The following is a 20,485-nucleotide window of genomic DNA, read 5'->3' as shown; positions in this document are numbered from 1 at the left end:
ACACCAAATCTTGGTGCGTCACTAGAAATTGTGTGCATCAGTGGCATGTCAAGTTGGCTTAGAGGGCACACTGGGTGTTATATCATTCTTTCGTTTGGAAGACAACTCTCTTTCTAACTCAAACTTTTAAATCTAATATGATACCTAGGGTACAGTATGTATACCCTTGAGGTTCATGCAATATGTGTTTCTGTAAAGCTCTTCAACAGTGTCAATTTAACATGCCACTGACGCACACAATTTTTAGTGACGCACCAAAATTCGGCATTCCTCTATCTCTTACTATGTGGTAACTCACAAGAAATGTCAGTTTTCTTAATACTGACCCATGTACAACAACAAAATTTGGCTATATCTGCAATATTGTATTTTTTATAACTATACCTAGAGTACTGAATTTGATACACTACAAAAAGAGTTTGAAGATTTTAAGAAGACTGTGAAAGACAAAGAAGAGGCTAGAGAAAAGGAATCTTCTACACCAGATATACCATTACCAGTCCAAAGAACTCCTCAGGCTGCAGAGTTACTTGGAATGGTGACACCTAAACAAACTACACAGGGTGTTATACCACAGACACCCAGGTCATCAATCAAAGGTATCCAAAATAGCTATACCAGGATAATATACATGCTATACTGCTAAATTGAAGTCATACAGGAGATAAAATAAACTGTACCATGAGAATGAAAAATAGTGGAATTGAAGTCAGAATGACGATTTGTGCAAAACTGGAAAAAAAACTAACTACATAAAGGAAATGATGAAAAAATGGTTTCTGTGGTACTTAGGAAGTTTTCTACACAGGTAACTTCCAACACATTTGACGAAAAAATTATTTGATTTTCCATGACGATATCCATATTTATATATGAAACAGACTATTACTTAAGTCTCTGAGCTTTTTTTTACTCTTTATTTAATTTGTTTTAAGTAATTGTATTCTTTTGTGTAAAATAGCGATCTGAGTATTAAGTAATTGCAAACAGCCAGGTGAACGCTAATCCCAGTACACAGAGTGTATACTACATGTACCTTGATGAACAAATGAACAATCACATGGTCAGGAGGGTGGGGTGGGCGGTTAACCGCAACTATTCTAAAAATAGACTTTGTCTAAACAAACACACTGGGCACTTGCCCATGTGAGGGCACTAACCCCGAGTAAGTAAGTACAATAGTAACTGGGAAAAATAAAATAAGAGTTGACCACACTTTCCTTCAGCTCTATAGTGTACGTGATAGACACCATGATTTGTCAAAAAAAGTAAAACATTAAAATCTATATGAATTTTTTATTTTCAGTAAAGCCATCAACTCCAGTGTATAAAACACCACAAAATAGAACACCACACAGTATCTTAAAACAGTCCAACTTTAGTTCTAACAAGAAAAGAAGAGTGATATTTGCATCAGATAATGAAGATGATTCAGATGCTGACACTAATTCAACAACATCATCTACTTCACAGTTAATGGAATTAGAGGTTAGTTCTTAATTATACATAAATATCTTAGACTATCTTTACAACAACAACAAAATGTTGCAAAGTATATTTTGATGGTATATATTTATACTCATTTGATCATATATAACTTATAAACAAATTTATAAAATATTGAAAATATATAATATAATATTGTATTATAATAAATATTATAAATATAGAATATAATATAATATTATATTATATTATTAATAATAATCTTTATTTATGCTGGATAGTTCTTAAGTATATAAACACTTGTCTCCCAAGAAGTCCAGTGAGGGCCATCCCTCATGGGTTCAGTGTTATTAATATTATTGCACTTACAAATAAAAAACTTTTTACACACTTTTTAGTTTTTTGTAATTTATTGAGTTACAAACATGGATTTGGTTGATGCTGTTTCACAGTCTTTTCAAGTAAGAAAACACACTAGAGTTGTCTTTAAGAATTAAATATCCAAAATACATACCTTTATGCCATCCATATGGTCACTTTAAAACTATTTAGTACATTAAAAAAACTACTACAGTACTACAGTACTGCCTGAGAAGTATGGTGTTGGGCGTACCCAGATACAGAACATACTGAAACGCAGGTCTGAATTTTTGGAGGAGTTCGAAAGCAACGCACCAGGTGATCGTAGAAGAAAGATTCGAAAGACAGGTAACGAAGAAATCTACAAGCTGACGTGGGAGTGGTTTAAAGACGCTGTTACATAAATTTGTAATAGGACTAGACTGTATTCATGATTGATATTTTTCACAGAAACTGCAAAATTACTTCTAGAATGTATGCAAAGCAGAGTTGTCATTGAATTGTAAATACATGTACATGTATTTTTGATGTGAGATACTGAGATTAAATAATTAGTTTTGAAACCCTTAATATTGTGTTGTATTTAGTTTGGTTCCCGACTTCTCTTAACTTCTAAATGTTTTGGCCACCCGATTACAAAAACAACCAACCCTCTACAGAAAGGTCACCTCTCTATAGTGGCCACATTTTGTTGGTCCCTTGGCTGACCACTATACACAGGTTTGACTGTATATATATCAAAAGATAAAACAGTGCCCTATATATCCTTCCTGTTATGGGTCGTGTTGTTTAATCTGTATTAAAAAAAATCAGTGGTTTTATTAACTTATATTTCATGTAAAATTTATTGTTATTCTCCTCAAAGCTAGAGAATGTTCAAATGGCTCTGACACCAGCAATGCATGGAAAACCTAGCCAAGCAGTGACACCACTATGTGTGAAATCACCAGCTTTGAAAGCATCCACCAAACATTCCCCTGCAGTAGTGAAGGAACCTCTGAAACCAGTACCACGGGGTAAACCCATACAGTATAAAAGCAAAAAGGTGAATTAACTTACTTCTGTTAAATCATGTGATGAGTTTAATACTTAGTATAATTAATAGAAAATTATTACCCCTCACTGATTATATAGATGCTGTCATTGGTTAGATTCTTTCTTCAAAAAAGTCATATGACATGATGAAGTCTATAAAATACAACATTCATGCCACGCTATCAGCCAGCACTAAAAATTAGTTTAGAAGGCTAGACTGTAAGATACATTAATTGTGTCACTCCATCCTCATTGGTCTGCTCTATCTAAAGGAGTTGGCGATGTGTGAGGGCGCCCTATCACAGCGTACTTACAGACTATTTAGAATGAAGCCTGATACTGGGCTGAACAACACAGCATAGCTTACAGTCTGGACAAACAGATATATAGTGATAATCACATAAAGTGATGTTGCTAAGCTGTCATGTGCTGATTGTGATGTTCCCCTACGATGACAAATTAAATGTCTGCTTGTACATTCTACGCATAACAAATAGGCATTCACAAGTATACAAACCCATGTTAATAACTATAGCAAATAAATAGTTTTATTGGCACATATTTAGGTGTCCAGCTACTACAAAAGATTTAAGTTCACGAGGGTGTGTAAGCATGCAGTGCTGTAAACTTATTAGTCCTCCAAAATGTTGTCAATCTCATAAAATCTGGTTACACCTACATTTCAAAGGAAATGGTAATAACTTTTCAGCGGCAACACTCGAGGCAACACTCGAGATTAAAAATCCAAGTCTTTTTTTTTACTTGTGTTGGGATGTTAATTTCCCTGTGATGTCAAATCGAACATCTGTGCTTGCAACTCTGTGCATAACAAGTGGTCGTTCACAAGTACAACCCCACATACAGTAATTTGAGTGGTTGAATTATTTGACTGATTGGCTGGCTAGCTAGTTGATTGATTGATTGATTGATTGATTGATTGATTGATTGATTGATTGATTGATTTATTGATTGACTGACTGACTTGTTGGTTGGTTGATTGATTGATTGACTGACTGACTGACTGACTGACTGGTTGGTTGGTTGGTTGGTTGATTGATTAATTGATTGATTGATTGATTGATTGATTGATTGATTGATTGATTGATTGATTGATTGATTGATTGATTGATTGATTGATTACAGATGAAACCTGAGAGAAAGGAAGAGACTAAAACTGCTGAAATGAGTCAGTTTGAGGATTTGTTTGCAGATGATGATGATGATATATCAACACTGTATGCAACTGGCAAAAAACAGGTACAGTAACAAGTATATTTATCGTTATTAGTAATGAAAATTCCTAAATTTCAATTATTTGAACTTCAAAATATTGTGTTTTTTACTGTGTACTTGCTGTAAACAAATTGCAATTATTTGAACTTCAAAATATTGTGGCCCTACAATGTGCTGGCAATGAATGCACAAATTGCAATTATTTGAACTTCAAAATATTGTGGCTCTACACTGTGGTGGCAATGAACAAACTGCCATTATTTGCACTTCAAAATACATGTATTGTGTTTTTACACTATGGTGGCAGCTAGTGAACACATTTCAATTATTTGAACTTCAAAATATTGTGTTTCTACTACTTGTCCCATTTAAGTGCAATGACGTATGTAACACATACTGTCCAATTCAAAGTGTGCAATATATTGACTGACCTCCTCAACTTGTCATCTTCACCTTTCACACAGACCCCATTACAATCATCTAGCTCTCAATGCCATTTATTGCTTTGTAGCATTTAACAGTGTAGCATCATGGTGTACTCAAAGACACTGTCAGTTTATGGTTACTGTATTCTGTCTACTGTCTACTGCAATGCCCCATAAAGCGAGTTAAAAACTAACTTGCAGAGAGCTGCCCTACTGAGAATATAATCAGGGCTGAACAAATCATTTTGTGAACTGGTGGTCCCCGGACCAGTGCCCTAAAAATTCAGTGGTCCAAGGTCCCGCTTATGTTAAACATTAAATCTTACCTATGAATCTGTATATTCAGACGACTTTTTAACATAGTTACTAAACAGTAATTAGGTACTGGTCCAATGGACCAGACAAGGTAAAATCTGTGTGGTCCACCCAAAAAAATCGTTGGTCCCAGACCCAGGACCAGGACCAGTGGATTTGTTCACCCCTGATAATTAAACCAACATCCATTCAACAGCTTATCACTGTTGTATTAATATGTTAATTGTGACATTAGTTTTAGTTTGTGTCTATCTTAGTAAACCAAAGCCTTGATTGTACCAGAGTAATATATACTACTATAAAAGCCAAGGACATGTATACCTAGAATCAGTGTGTCCTCTATTTAAAGCCAATATGATACATCACTAGCTGACACATAATTTCTAGTGACACACCAAACTTTGGTATTCCCCTATCTCTTACTATGTGATGACTTACAAGAAATGTCACTTTTCACCAAAAGTTTTGACTTGCAGTGACAACAACAAAATAATTGGCTATAGTATATATTTTACAGTCTTAATCTCTAATGTATTAAAGATCATAGACTATAACATCTGCTGACATCAGACCCTGAACAAGGGAATTAACCTGTTACAAACAGGGAAAATAAACAATTGAATTGGATTAATAACACTTAATTGGTTCAGCATGTTGGAACAGCAGAGACTTGTATTACACCATGGTTTGATAAGAACAGTTTTATGGCCTCTTTATGTGTACATGTAATATTACTAGGGGACTGAACATTTGTTTGTGACAGTCTGGACAAGCTATTATGTAAAGTGGCCTTAAACTGTTCTTATCAAATGATGGAATGTAATACAAGTCTCTGCTGTTCCAATGTCCAATGTGCCAAGTGTTATTAATCCAATTCATTTGTTTACTTTCCATGTTTGTAACAGGTTCTGTTCATCCACTATCTGATGTCTGCAATTGTACATCACCAGGAACATCAGATCATCCCTCCCCTTTGTGAAAATTTCAGATAAGAGCACCTACGACACGGCTGATCTTTCAATCTATCATTAGAAGGCACACTGCCAAAAATAAAGTAGAATTTAAATTGAAATAGTTAGTTTTAAATTTGCTTCCATTGTTAAACCATATTGCATACCTTCCATACATACTGCACAACCATTCAAATACTTGTATAAGTTGACATAAATGAAAGTAATTATGCTCAATAGTGGGGTCACAATAAAGTCCTGTATGTAAGTCAGGGACCAATGACCCCCCCACAGTCTAACTTAAATGGTAATAATGTTTATAGCTAATCATTTTGAGATCAAAGTGCAAATGACTAGGCATTGTGAGAATATGGTGACAGCTGAGTTTAATATAAATAGTACTGCAGTCAGTCACTTAGACAACTAAAACATGTGTGTGTATTGGTCTATTTATTCTACATTCAAGCACTGGTAATCCCTCTGCCTGATTACACAAACCATTAGTTGTGTTCAAATACTTCATTCTTACTCACTCAGCATTTACCCATATCATAACTACATACAGACCGGGGACGTCATTCTCAAACCTGTCACTATACAGTAATTCTCCGAGCTATGTGCGGATAACCTGGAACGTTTATCCGTTTTCCAGACATGTTTGTTCTAGTTGACAGCCAAATTAAAATTTAGTGTAGAACGGTATATGTGTGGGCTCGTGGGCTCTACGATCTCTGTCTCCACAATGAGTCAATTGGCCAAATTCTACCAAAGATCTAGCTATATAATAAATCTCAAGTGAACAGTGCATGTCAGTAGTAATCCATCACACACTGACAGGTGATTGTAATTGGTTAATTTGTTCAGGTTACTACAAACTCAACCTCTAGGCTTAAAGTAAGTCATTTGCGAACATGATAACGTCATCACGTTTATATCAGCGCCCTTATAGCATTAAACGTTTGCTGTAGGTGGTAAGAACGTAATGTGCTAGAGAAAGGTATTTGACTAAACGATGGATAGAGAGAGGTTATAGAAAATGTACCCATATATATAGTTTCTCGACTTGACTGTAAGGTACGTCGTGTTGTTCTGTCCTATCAGGCTTCTTGAGTGCTGCCTGATAGCATGCCACAAATTTCTATATCATACAGACTATTTCTAGTCTAGCAGGTATCAGAATGTAACTGTTTCATTACTATACTATAACACTATTCAGTTTGTATTGAGTTAATTTAATGGCTTAATTATCCATGAGCAAATATTTTCACACATAAATTCAATTGAAATAATAGGTTAAAAGTATGTAATTAGTCTTGTTCAAACATTTTCAAATATGAATAGAATTGAAATGATAAATTGGATTTGGCCAGCAGCTGTTTACTTTTACTAAATGTTGAAATTTAATATGTTTCATGAGTCAACATGATTAAATAGCCAGGGTTTCAATGCCCCTGCTTTGTATTAGTTAGTAATACTAGTAAGGCCAAATAAAAAAAAGTTGTTTGGTACCCGCCCCCACCTAGTTTTTCACACCGACCCTAAACTTTATTTTACATATTCAAGAAAAAAAAATCGCTAAAATTGTGAAGTCTCGCACGAAATAGTGGATGCCTAAACTGACATGGGAAAAAGACAATATAAAACTGTTCTTCCAATCTGTAATGGCTGTACATCTAATAAGAGGAAGCCAATAACACAGAGACCATATAGAAAACAACAGAAAACATAACTATCTGAACTAGACACTCACATATAAAAAAAAAAAAAATTTAAATAAAAAATCTACCTACCCATCTTTTTTAAAATTGAATGTAATTAGAACCACACATTTTTTTTAAGCCTAAGCAAAAAATACAAATAAATAAAAAAACTGAACAATTACACTGTTTATTGGGGAAGTCAGGTATAAATAGATAAGGATATGACTTTATATAAAGTTCCGTCAGACACACAATTTAATCCTAGTCTAAACTGAGATTTTAAACTTACTAAAAACTTGCAGTGAACAACAAAATATGAGGAAAAAATTTCACTTTTTAAAATGAGTAATGTCACTGCTGTTCCAGTGTTTCACTACAATCTATTAAACTGTTTTATCAAAAAAAGTTGTGTGGTGCATTGACCAACAAAATATCAGGAAAGAATAGCTGTTTCATATTTTTCAAAAGAGATATTTGACAGCTGTTAATTTCAACACAGGTTATTTCTTGATGCAATGAACAACATCGACTGTAAGCTACATCGTGTGTCATGGGAGAGGTTGACTGATGTGTGAGGGCGCCCCATCATGGCGTACTTCACGGACTAATGAACAACAAAATATCAGGGAAGAACTACAATTTCAATCATTCAATAGATAAATTTGACAATTATTTCACCACGTTATTTCTTGATGTAGTGAACAACAAAATATCAGGTAAAAATAACAGTTTCAAATGGACAAAAGAGATATTTGACAGTTTTTTATTGTTCAATACAGGTAAAGGAAAAGAAAGGAAGTGTATTGGGTAACGTCAAGAAAACTCCTAAAAAACAGTACAACGTTAGATGTTATGGGACATCACCTAAGAAGACCAAGAAAAAGAAAGTAGGAAATACTAAGAAAAGTGATGATATATTAGATTGGTTTGATACTGATTCTGTGTATGGATTTACTGACGACTAAGTATGCAAATATTTCTAACGTTATTTAAAATAAATATATTTATTAATTGATTTATTCTACATGAATCATTCAGATATTTAGAATTTGATCAATTTCTATTTAAAATAAAAAAAATATACTTTATAGTTATCAATTTATTCTATATGAACCATTCTGATATTTAAAATTTGGTCAATTATTTAAAATACAAAATATATTTATCAATTTATTCTAAATGAATCATTCAGATATTTAAAAATTGATATCTTCATTTAAAATAAAAAATAGATTTATTAAGTTATTCTACATGATTCATTCAGATATTTAAAATTTGATCAATTTATAGGAATTGTTTTAATCTTGAGGATTAAAAGTGAAATTTTTTGTTAAAAGTTTGAAACACTTTGCACTTGAAGTTTAACACGTATTGTTTACTTAAAGTTAAAGTTAAAAGTTTGATTTGTTTTTTAAATTGACATGTCAAATCCAGTGTTATTCATTTGAATGTGGAAACATTTATTCAACAAAAATATGCAGACTGCCGTGCCCCCATTTGTGGATTATGAAAATAAATGTTTTAACACAGTATAAGTTACAGTAAGTTTAGCTGATGCCATCAATATTGCATTTTTGTCAGTTTTGATAGTTTGCATAAAATGCTACAGAAAGCAAATATGTCATAGACCCTTTCGTGTAGGGTCAGTGTGGTCAGACAAGCTGATTGTTGAAAAAGATTAACTTTTGAATATTGCATACAAAAGAATAGTGACGGATGCAACTGTACTTTTTATTTTTGCTTTATGCAGACATAGAATGTGTGTTTACAGAATAAACACGCAGTGCTTAGCTTGCTGGCACTGTATATTAGACTGCAAGATACATAATTGTGTTGTTCCACCCTCACCACCCCACAATGGCGTACTTTACAGGCTAACTGTATATGAATTTTAATAATTTGTGTAAAACTCTAGAGAAAGCAAGCGTGTCAAACTGATTGCTAAAAAAGATTAATTGTTGATATCATCAACATTGCATACAATACAGTAGTCATTTGTGCAACTGTACTTTCTTTGTTTAGATAGACATAAAATTTGTGTATGCCTACAGAATTAACACCACAGCTTGGTGGTGCTATATATGTTATCTGTTTTGATAACTTGATTAGAACCCTATACAGAAAGCAAGGATATGATATAAACTGATTTGCTGAAAAAGATAAGCTGTTGATATACCATCACTATTGCAAACAATGGAATAGTCACTGATGCAACTGTGGTTTCTTTGTTTTATGTGGACATATTAAAAATGTGTCTGTGTGTAAAGAACAAACACAGTGGTTAACTTGCTGGTACTGTGTATGTTGTCAGTTTTGGTCATTTACATGGATCCCGTGGTTAATGTAGGCATAAGATTTGTCTGTGTCTACAGAACAAAACCAGTCTTAGCTTGCGTGATCAGAAAGCAAGGATTTCAAACAAGCTGATTGCTGGAACAGATTATCAGTTGACGCCATCAATATTACATACAATAGAACAGTCATTGATGCAAGTGTACTTTCTTTGTTTTAAGCCTGATACCCTATATTTGGGATGTAATTAAATACAGTTACAGAAACCAAGTCATTAAGTGGTTAATGTAGGCATAAGATTTGTCTATGTCTACAGAACAAAACCAGTCTTAGCTTGCGTGATCAGTTTTGATTGCATGCATAAAATTTACCGTCACTAATGTCAAAACATTTCACCACTAAAAATAGAGAGAGAGAGAGAGAGAGAGAGAGAGAGAGAGAGAGAGAGAGAGAGAGAGAGAGAGAGAGAGAGAGAGAGAGAGAGAGAGAGAGAGAGAGAGAGACAGAGACAGAGACAGCAGACAGAGCATAAACTTCAGACAAACTGTTTTCTGAAAATTTCAGCTATATGTCATGATTAATACCCCATTTCACTGGAATTTAGTTTTAGATTGTAGTTTGCAATTGAATCATTTTAGAAGTTGTAAAGGAGAAATAGATGAATTTCGACTCCGTTCCTTTTGTCAAAATGTTTTAGAGTTTACCTGTATATATTGTAAGTATTGATCATTAATTTAAAGCAGATATTATGATATTTATTGCCGATAGAATTAATTTCAATTAATGTTACCTGTTTCATATACTTGCCGGGCTAGCCTAGCACCCAGGTAATATAGCTAACATGTGCCACCTGTGGGACAGAGGATGAAAATATCTGCTGCACAATAAAGTGTAGTAAATGATTAATATGTAAGTAAAACAACAAACACTTCCTCATAAGTATGAACCCAGAGTCCATGAACATTCTCACATTACATAATTTTTATCTCTTTATGTAATGACCTGATCATTGGGGTCTATCATGTGATAGGCCAAAAAATATATATCTGGTTCTGGTCAGGGTAAACTTTCTAAAGTGGTGCGACAACGCAATTTTTTTTTTTCAATTTTTTTTTAGTAAATACACATTTTTTTTGACACTTTACATACTCTGTTCTATCATATTTATCTCTTGAAAAACTTCCTTTTTCGTCGAAGCAGTTTAGGCTTTGTATTTAAGCAGTCTTGGCATGTAGGGTAGATTTCAGCTGCTTGTTCTCCTGATATCAGGAATAAATAAGGAATGGGAAAGCAAAAATTATCGGGAAAAAAAGGATCGACGTGGGGGTATTCAGGGCACGCATGCGCTAACCAGAACCAGATATATATATTTTTTTGGCCTTGGGGAATTTACATGTTGTATACCTGTATATGGGAGTACCCACCCACACTCACCCTGGGGCTGAGCACTGTCAGAGTGACTGGCAGATGTAATAAATCGGTACAGCTAGACTAGATCCCAAGTGAGGACATTGATATAACCTAACTCTGTAATTACATGTATGCATATAGGCTGGACAAGTAGAATGTCATGGTCCAAACAGGTCTTGAAAAGTTGATGTTTATTGGACTGGGACCGTATTCTGCGTACTTTACAACATGTAGTCTACTTGGTCCAAGCTGTGTTTATATATTTTAATCAACCCTACTGCATACCTTGGTTACAGTTGTATGTTTGGTCCAACAATGCATAACTCCTAATTCACCTAGCTGTAGGGATCGTCTACTGTGTGTTTATTATCTTTGCTTCACTGACACTTTTACTGAAAAGACACCATTAGTATCGTTTCCATTGAGTCTTCTTTACCTGTATCAACATCTGACAACTTTACATTGACAATACACATTGTACAGATTCCATCGACCACAACCTTTGTATCCTGGTCTAATTTGTGCACAGCTACAGAGTGTCAACACAGCAATGACAACACCTCTCAACTGTTTCGTTTGTTTAGTCTAACCTTTGTCCACCTGTATATTAGCCACCTAATTTATTATCTGGAGCAGTAACTGCGACTATAATTAAACCAGAAACTTGGCTGTCTGACACAGCATATTGCACTGGGTTGCAAAGGATATTGTCACACTGAATAACCAAGTCTGTGTAGTCTAGTCCCTATACAATTTACACCTCCACTCACATTTAGTGGTTTAGTTAGAGATAGACGTTGGCATCCACACTATTATATACATATGAAACATACCATGACCCAGCTTGATTTTTTAGGTGAATTGCAAGATTGAGTTTCACTATGTCTTGTAACACTTGAAAGGACATAACCGAAATCAATCAAACAAACTGTCTAGTCAAGTGAGATATAGAATCTGGGCATACATTGATACAAATTTGTTAATCAATATACAATTACAGTAAAGGTTCTTAAATTATCTCTTGTCTTCTATTCAAACCCTTATTATTGGATTGACTGCACAATAGTCAAAGCTGGACTTGATTGAAAATAAAAAAAAACACAGAACACAGCTATAGACTTGGTGTAAGGTTAGCCATGACTACATCACTGATCTGTGTCTACAATTATACTGTATATAAAGCTCTTGTCTACAAGACAGTCATCACAGTTACAGATCATCCATGTAGCCTGGCAAGTGTAACTGTATAGGCATATGTTGTGTTATATATAGTCAGGCTGTATCTGATAGGATAGCATAGGTATGTCATATCTCACAGACTATTGTTTACTTTCCTAAAGAAATTTGAGTTTGTGTCTGAACTGACCTTGAGTGAACCCTGTATCAGATATGGGCGTAAACCTCAAGCCTTGTGGCACACACAGGTAAATGAGAAATTCTAACACAAAGACACATTGTCTAGAGATAAGTCATGCATACACTCTGCAAAGGTTATCTGAACAGTGATGCCATCAACAGGAAACTGGTAATGTTAATTGGTCCATAAAATTACTGGAGTATAAAGGCGGAACTTGTGTTTTGACATATCAAAGGAGATTTTTTCATAATATATTTTTTCATTAACTACACATAATGTAGATGAGGGCCTTTAGAGACAAAGTAATTGCCTGTTTTTCTCCTTTTAAAAGTATTTCATTTCACTAATTCATTCAAGCTTTTCCCAATTTTGAGTCTATTAATTTTTTCCAGTACCTTCTGTATACTCAAGAGGGTGCATCACTGAATGTGATCAACACCCCCCAGATCAATGCAAAAGTGTGACATTACCAGAAAAACAACTGTGCAAATAAGATAAGACAACCACATATACTCTACATCATGATCAGTGATCAATTCACACAATCAACACAAATGCTATTATGCTTCCAAGAATTTCCTTGTAAACAATGTTTTTTGTACAGTTTTAGAACCCTAGTAACAGGAAGAGGGAATTGGGCAAAATTGGCGTAGTTTCCCCTAGTTTATATTTTGGGAACCCTGGTCAAATGACTGCAGAACCCAGGTAAATTTTTCTCACTTAATGCCTGTAACAAAAACTGGTCAAAAACATGAAAACCACAGACTGTGGCTACATCATTTACATAATCACACACACATGAAATGAATGGATTTACAAAAGAATAGATTTACTTCGTAAAAAACATGAAAACTTTATTTCATATAATAGGAAGAGATAGATACAACAGATTTGCTTGCATAATTTGGAATTCAAGAACTTGTCGCCACACTGCTTCCTAATAATACTGTCTATCATTCCTGGGCAGATCACACCTGAGTTATGACGAGCAAATCATGATACTCCATTTCTCATCGCTGTGATAAAATACCTTACCATCTACACACAATGTTACGGTAGATCCAAGAAAATCAAAATATGGTATGTACAATATGGTATGTACACGCGGCAAATGTATACACCGTCTGTACTGCTAAAGTCATGATTTGAAAATAGCGCGCTCTAAATTTTCATTCTCAGGATCTACCAGTATTACTTTTCCCTTCAAGTTCTTGAAAGCCGTAAGTTTTTATACATCTACTTAAGGCAATCTTTTGGAAGATCAGAAGCTATATTAGTATAATTTTGATATATGAAGAAGTACCATCTATTTTAGAAGTCTGGAAGATAATATTTTTCAAATACACTCGTTTCTTTATGAAGCATAGCTCTTGGGTATCTACTCTATTGGAGATGCACACATCAAAGTTCCCCCCTCCCCTCCCCTGTAGTATTTTCCTACAAATTATGATACAAGTTCTACCTATGATGTTTTAACCATCAAAATATGATTAAAATCTCCCATGACACTCTCCTCATAATATACACTGTGTAATAGCTCACTAAAATGTGTTATACGTAAATGGTAATATACAAACACAAAATGACAACAGAAACTCAAAAATGTAAAAACCGTGGGTCTTTTTCTTATAAGGACGGACATTGAATACAGGTGTGTTTAAAAAAATATGTTGGTACTGACACAAAAAGTGTAATAGCCAACGAGAGCCCTGTTTGGTGGCGATTATATTTCTCAGCATTGTCTATCTTGCACAATGTTATTTGGGTTCAGCACATCCACGCCACAATACATTACGTTGGTATGATAAATAATTATTCTTTTATTTGTAACTGTTCATTTAATTTCCAACTTCATATCCATGAATTAGTAAAAGTTCACTTTTTTTCATCATGATCAATATTTTATCCAATGTTTTAATCGACGGGATCGCAAATTAGAGGAGCCGTATATTGTGAATGATGGATTCCGAATGAGAAACCGGGTGCTTGTGGTTTGTTGATAACAACCTAAATGAGGAAAAAAATAAGAAAAAGAAAATTTAGCTATTAAAATGGTGAGGTTTTCAATGTTAGGATTATATAATTATGGTTGCTAGGTTACCATGAATGTTGCTTGGTTACCATGAAATGAATATGCATGAAAGGACAAAGTTCCATTTTTGAAAGCCTGGATCAATGCTTTTTCTGTCCTAAAGTAATGACAATGTTAAAGAGCCTGCAATGTCAGAGGTCTTGACTAGGTGTTGTTTCAAATGAGACATACTGGATTATTCTGGTCTTTTAAATATGCCATTTGAATATTTTTTACCAGCTAAGTATCGATCACACCTCAAAATAATCGCATGTCTGAGTTGCTCCTTGTCACGGTCCAAATAAAGATATTTCGACCCAACCCTCGAGTAATTTTGTTCCCACTAATCAGAGTCACTATATTTGTTTTATTGTAAAGCATGGATCCAGGCATGGATTTATAAACACAGCGATCACTGTAATATTGTAAACATTAGGTTAGGCAGCGCATGCACACACACACACATGTAGATACAGTTGCCCAGAACACAGCACAGTGATGAAACACAGAGCTGGATTGGCGACAGACTTCAAAGAAAATTAAACTTGGTTAAATTAAAAGAAATTTTACCAGGAATACAGAAGCCATGATCTCTTTTATAGCCCTAGAGTGCCATAAAAGAGTGTGGTAATCATGTATTGCACGCTTTACTAAACTTTGAACCTTTTGTAAAATATCTCCTTTTTATAAATTTTCAGCATGAGTATAGTTTTAATGAAGACACAGCACAGAGTTTATGTTACAAAGTGGTTATATATAACTAAGCTGTTATAAAGTTTACTATTTTACTTGTTGACATTGACCCGCTATGTCAAGAAATTATTGTTAAGTGATGTGTTTCAGAAGAACAGAACACAAATTTAATCATTTAAATATCATAAAATAAATAGAATTAGGTTGAAAAGATCATTTGCAAGGGTTCTTCTGAGAGCTATTATAACTACCGTATATATATGTGGTAATGTGATATGTATGCAAATGATATGCATTTATTCACAGAAGACTTTGTTATGCTAATGAGTATCTCAGTGTGCATCCATGGGGGTAAAAGTGGCTACACAATACACTAATTACCACACTCTTCTTGTGAACACTTGTGATTAAAGAGACAACTTGTGTAACAGAGTTTTTACTATGGTAAAAGCTACTCAAATCCCCTACCCCACCCCCACCCCCACAACTTTGTCAGTCCCACTCAAAACTTGCAACCATATGCAATGTTAAGTGTGTAAATCAAAATGTATTATTCTCTCAGTTGCTAGGTAGCTAAAACCTTAGTAACAGCACTGTAAAATGATTACTTCCGTTTTGTCCTTTTTCAGAAATTAATTTTTCATACACATCAACTCAGAAAAGTGGATGTGTTGCTGTCAGCATGACAGAAAAACAGCATATTTCGAAAATTTCACATTTTTGTAACTACTAGAATCAAATTTAGTGATATAATTATTAAGTATCTCAAAAAAAGTAATCATTTTTTTATACAAATTGTCTCTTTATATGTTCTGTAATAAATAAAATATGTTGGTTAATTTTTTAAAAGCATAGAAAATTGACCCATTTGATCTATTACAAAAAAGACTAGAAAAATGATGATTATCGAAGGGAGTAAAATGACACCACGATGATCACAAACACACCTCCTACCCAAACACACACCTCCTACCCTCCCCTCAGATGATAGATACAGACTGGCACAGGCAGATCATTTTCAGACCTTCCCTGCATCTAGCCCTTACCTCATTCTGATTAACTATTTAGTCGTGCTCAAGGATAACTGGGCACATGTATTGAGAATGTCTAATGCCGAATGAGAAAGACGGGGCCTTCCTTTTGGTAATGTAAACCTATGAAGGTAAGAACCACCAAATTGTTTCTCAGTTGCTATGACAATAAAATGTTTGATGATCAAAATAAATACTAAGAGATGTGGAAAACAGTAATTTGAGCTTGGTCTTCTAAATTTACATGTGAAAACTTTGTTTTGTTAATAACCCTTATTATCAGAAGGTTGGTTTTATATAGTACCTCGATCGAACAGATACAAAAATCCAGTTAGGAAGGCAAATGTATGTGCCTGTTTCCATGTCAACAAAAATGTATTTTAAGTATTTCTTTTTAAATATGAATTTCATCTTGTACACAGAGTACATCACACTATGAATGTCAGATTATCAGTAATTAACACTGCAGGATGAGATGAATGTAATATTTATATTTACTCACTCACTCTCACGATCGTTATTTTCAACATTTCGAAAGTCATATTGTATTCTTAATACAGGTAAAAGAGACATGCCATATCTAATAAAGCATCACTACTTCATAACAAAAAATCACATAGAATGTACTTGTAATGACTGCTGCATTTGTGAATATGTCATCAAATATATATTTCAAACATTCGTTATTCCCAAACCCCCAAAAAATTGTGATGAAAATGAGAACTAATATTAACGGAATATGTATTACAGTGATTTTATCAAAGTTTACCTTTTCTGGGCTATGTTGGCCAGGACCTGGTTTCCTGGTTGAGTCACTAGGTAGTTGATTCCTTGCAGTCATCGAATAGGAAGGTGCGTTTTGTCTGTACTGGTTGGGATTGGTTACACGGTATGTTCCTGGTCCGGGTGTTTTCTGAAGATCTTCATGGAAACTTCCGATCTTGCTTCTTCCGGTGAGAGAATAACATGGAGCAGAGTCCTTTCCTACCGCCCGACCACCCAGGATGTTTGGCAGAGAATATGCATTTGCAGCTGAGAATTAAATATGTAGAAAGCATTTCAATGAGATATTGTTCGACAACGTTTGTTAAAAAATAAATCCTAAATCTCAATATGCAAGCTACTTTTTCGGTTCCACCCCACCCCTCCCCACAAAATATGATTTTACATATGTATTTGTGTAATTTCTTTTCCTTGTCAAAACAAAACCCTGGAAAATTAAAATAAAGTATACAAAACTAATTCACAAGAAATTTGATACAATTCCGTACCTGGAGACTGGTCAAAGCGAAATCCTTTCGTTCTTGATGATAATGAATAAGCAGGAGCTGATTTTTTTGCAGATTTGCCGGCTTTTTCTGGTGAATATGTTCCTGGTCCTGGTGTTTTGAAAGCCAAGGCATCCTTAGGTCTTCCATACAGGGAATAATGTGGTGTTCCATCTGGACCACCACGTGTAATGTTTGGTTGTACAAGGTATCCAGGTCCTGGACTGCAGTCACTGGTAAATTTGGCATGACGAATACCAAAACTGTATGCTGGAGCCATGTACTTCCTAGCATCATGTTTCTTCTGACCAGTGGAACCTGGGACCATGTAGCGAGGGCCAGGACTGCTGTATTCAGCCGCTATAGGACCTCTCCTCTGATGTTTTTCCCAACCTTGAGCCATGATGCTCTAATATATTTACTATTTATCTGGATGAAAAAGCATAAGTTTAAAATATAAGTAAAGCAAGAAATCAGATTTTGTGAAAGCACATCGACCTGAAACATTACGTTACCCCGGCCCCTAAGACTAAGTAATTACAACTGTAGAACACTTTGCCATCACACACAAACTAAATATTCCCACATAATAGCACTAACTACAGCATTTCAGCGCTAAAACCTAGTACTGATTCACAAACAAAATTCAAAATACTTTATTCACCATCAAATATTTTATCACTATATTATCACGTTTGATTATTTGCGAGACGCGATAAGTTAATCCCGTACAAATTAAAACTTGTGAATCTGTCCCTTTGTTGTTGTTATTGTTGTTATGAATGCTTGAGTCACACACAAAGACAATGCGAGAGTGATTTGGGAAGCCACTGTTGCCATGCGATATCAACTCTCGTGAAATAATGGCGCAACTGTGCTGAAATAATATCAATTTAATGCACGGATAAGACGTTTTTGAAATTGTCATGCTGTGAACTTGATCATATAATTGGACATCATTCACGCGACTTTGATTCTAGTAACCGGTTTCACTCGCTAAGTTGATGAAGTGTATAATACTAAAATAAACACAAAGTCATCCAGTACCGTTATTGTTTATTTATATATGTATTTAGTAGAAGAAAATTAGTGTATGGAATAGTCTGGGTAGTTTGGAAGCTCTGAAGATGTTTAGAAAAGCGATAAATATGTATTTTCATGACACCCCCAACAGAAGCCCCAACTACCAAGCACGGCATTGCGACGCGGTCTTCGTTGTATTTGGACATGTTTATCGAACGGGGCAACCACGCACGTCTGTCAACATACACACACCAAATTGTTTAATAAAATGAAATCTAGGTCGTATAAATTGTCAAAATTATCTGGTTATCTGCAAAACATTAAGTCTGGGGAGAGATATTGTGTGAGACGTCCATAGCTATGGTACCATATTGCATTTATATACGACACTCGTTGACATTGTAATGTGTTATGGAGGTAGCGGTGTATTGTGTTTCGTTCATGGCATTACTGCTACACTGTCACAAATTTATCATGGCATTTTATGTCTCTATGTACAAAACATCAACAAAATTATGGTCATACATTATTTGTCTAAAAACCAACGACTCGCGACGGCATCGAAACTGCAGTTGATAGTTCAGAGACCTTTGAAATTGCCTTAGCAACCATTCATTACAGAAAATTTGCATGAGAAGTTGGTGGGGTCGAGACGAATAAACCCATTGGCACTTGACTTCATTAGTAGTCTTCCGAGCGGTTTTATCACGGCAACAGACTGAAAAGAATATTGAATCTAACACTTGGTATTATTCGATTTGTGTGCGTTATTTCTTGAGGCCCATATTATAACCAAGTCGTGTATTATTAACAGAATATCTTTGGGCATGCAGAATTATCTCGAACAACAATGGCCGCCATGCTAAGTAAGTTTGGCCCATCAAAGTACAAACACTGAATATTAATCTAGCTAAAATTGTCACGAAAAACGGAGAATCCTACGTTTAAAATTGCATCTAACGAAAGATAAGGATGAGATCCTAACGATCAGCACATTCATAAATGTGTACTCACCTTTAAAAACGTGTAAAAATACGGATGTACGCCGAGAGAACTGATTGTACGTTCTCGCTTGCTGATAACGCTTGCAATCTGAGCGCAGACGCCGCCAAACAGTAACCAAGATATACAAGACGGTATCTAGCCAAGTTTTGACTGACAACTCTAGGCAGAGAGTAACAATAGATTGGAACGCCCACTTTGTCATGTGATCAATTTTGCTGTATCTTATTGGCTATTGTTGCGATACGATTATTTGGAGAACGAGAAATCGATCCGCGTCCATGTGACTGGGAGACGCGTTGTTATTGGCTTGTGTTTGCTACCAAGGTAGTGACGTCGAATGTCGTGTAACAAACCTGTTGTGTTTATTGTGTAAAATTCACCTGTTACCAGAAGTTCTATGCCCCAGATACAAGCTCACGTCAAATTACCCATAACCTAAAATAATATCAGATACTGCTCGTGAAAGTGAAACCCTCACGATACAACAAGAAGGAGGGATTCTATCAGCCTGCCACGCCCATCAACGAACAGACGCGATAAACTTGAATATAATTAGACACCAGCACTATGCCGGTGACGTAATATTGTAAGCTTAGTAAGTTGTTGTATCATGGAAGTATAACTAAACAGCTAGCTAGCGCCGCTAGACCAGAGACAGATACCGTGAATACACTATTTGACATCGTTGCTTCGAAACCACGTTCTCAGGTTTGATACCGGAATTTATGAGGCCAGCTCCCTTGAAGGTATTTGCACACGTACCGTACTCGTTATTCGCGTCCTTCAAAAACAGATGTGTCCTAATGCTCATGTGTGATATATTTCTTGGGGGCATTTTACACCTGATCGATTCATTCATTTCAATACATTA

General features: G+C 35.0%; 2 protein-coding genes across 3 annotated transcripts in view; one reads left to right on the top strand and one right to left on the bottom strand.

Moving 5' to 3' along the window:
* Positions 1 to 8,429, top strand: part of LOC144453134 (uncharacterized) — a 37,623-nt gene extending 29,194 nt beyond the window's left edge. The window contains exons 20-24 of the mRNA XM_078144413.1: positions 389 to 599; positions 1,307 to 1,488; positions 2,672 to 2,851; positions 3,985 to 4,098; positions 8,244 to 8,429. Coding sequence (XP_078000539.1) covers positions 389 to 599; positions 1,307 to 1,488; positions 2,672 to 2,851; positions 3,985 to 4,098; positions 8,244 to 8,429 — 873 coding nt within the window. The remainder of the gene's footprint in view (positions 1 to 388; positions 600 to 1,306; positions 1,489 to 2,671; positions 2,852 to 3,984; positions 4,099 to 8,243) is intronic.
* Positions 8,430 to 13,351: 4,922 nt separating this feature from the next.
* On the bottom strand, positions 13,352 to 19,744 carry LOC144452811 (ciliary microtubule associated protein 1A-like). 2 transcript variants are annotated; one of them, XM_078143966.1, is made up of 5 exons: positions 19,624 to 19,744; positions 17,590 to 18,015; positions 17,088 to 17,350; positions 16,334 to 16,441; positions 13,352 to 14,530 (listed from the first exon to the last, which is right to left on the bottom strand). In XM_078143966.1, the coding sequence occupies exons 2-4, from the start codon at positions 17,987 to 17,989 to the stop codon at positions 16,352 to 16,354; spliced, it is 753 nt and encodes a 250-aa protein (XP_078000092.1). In that variant the 5' UTR covers positions 17,990 to 18,015; positions 19,624 to 19,744; the 3' UTR covers positions 13,352 to 14,530; positions 16,334 to 16,351. The 2 variants fall into 2 exon arrangements, with proteins under 2 accessions (XP_078000092.1, XP_078000091.1); XM_078143965.1 differs by lacking the exon at positions 16,334 to 16,441.
* Positions 19,745 to 20,485: the final 741 nt, after the last annotated feature.

The sequence above is a fragment of the Glandiceps talaboti genome, chromosome 23, assembly GCF_964340395.1.
Source record: "Glandiceps talaboti chromosome 23, keGlaTala1.1, whole genome shotgun sequence".
Taxonomy (NCBI): Eukaryota; Metazoa; Hemichordata; class Enteropneusta; family Spengelidae; genus Glandiceps; species Glandiceps talaboti.
The sequence above is the reverse complement of the archived record's forward strand: the minus strand, read 5'-3'. Positions and strand labels throughout refer to the sequence as shown.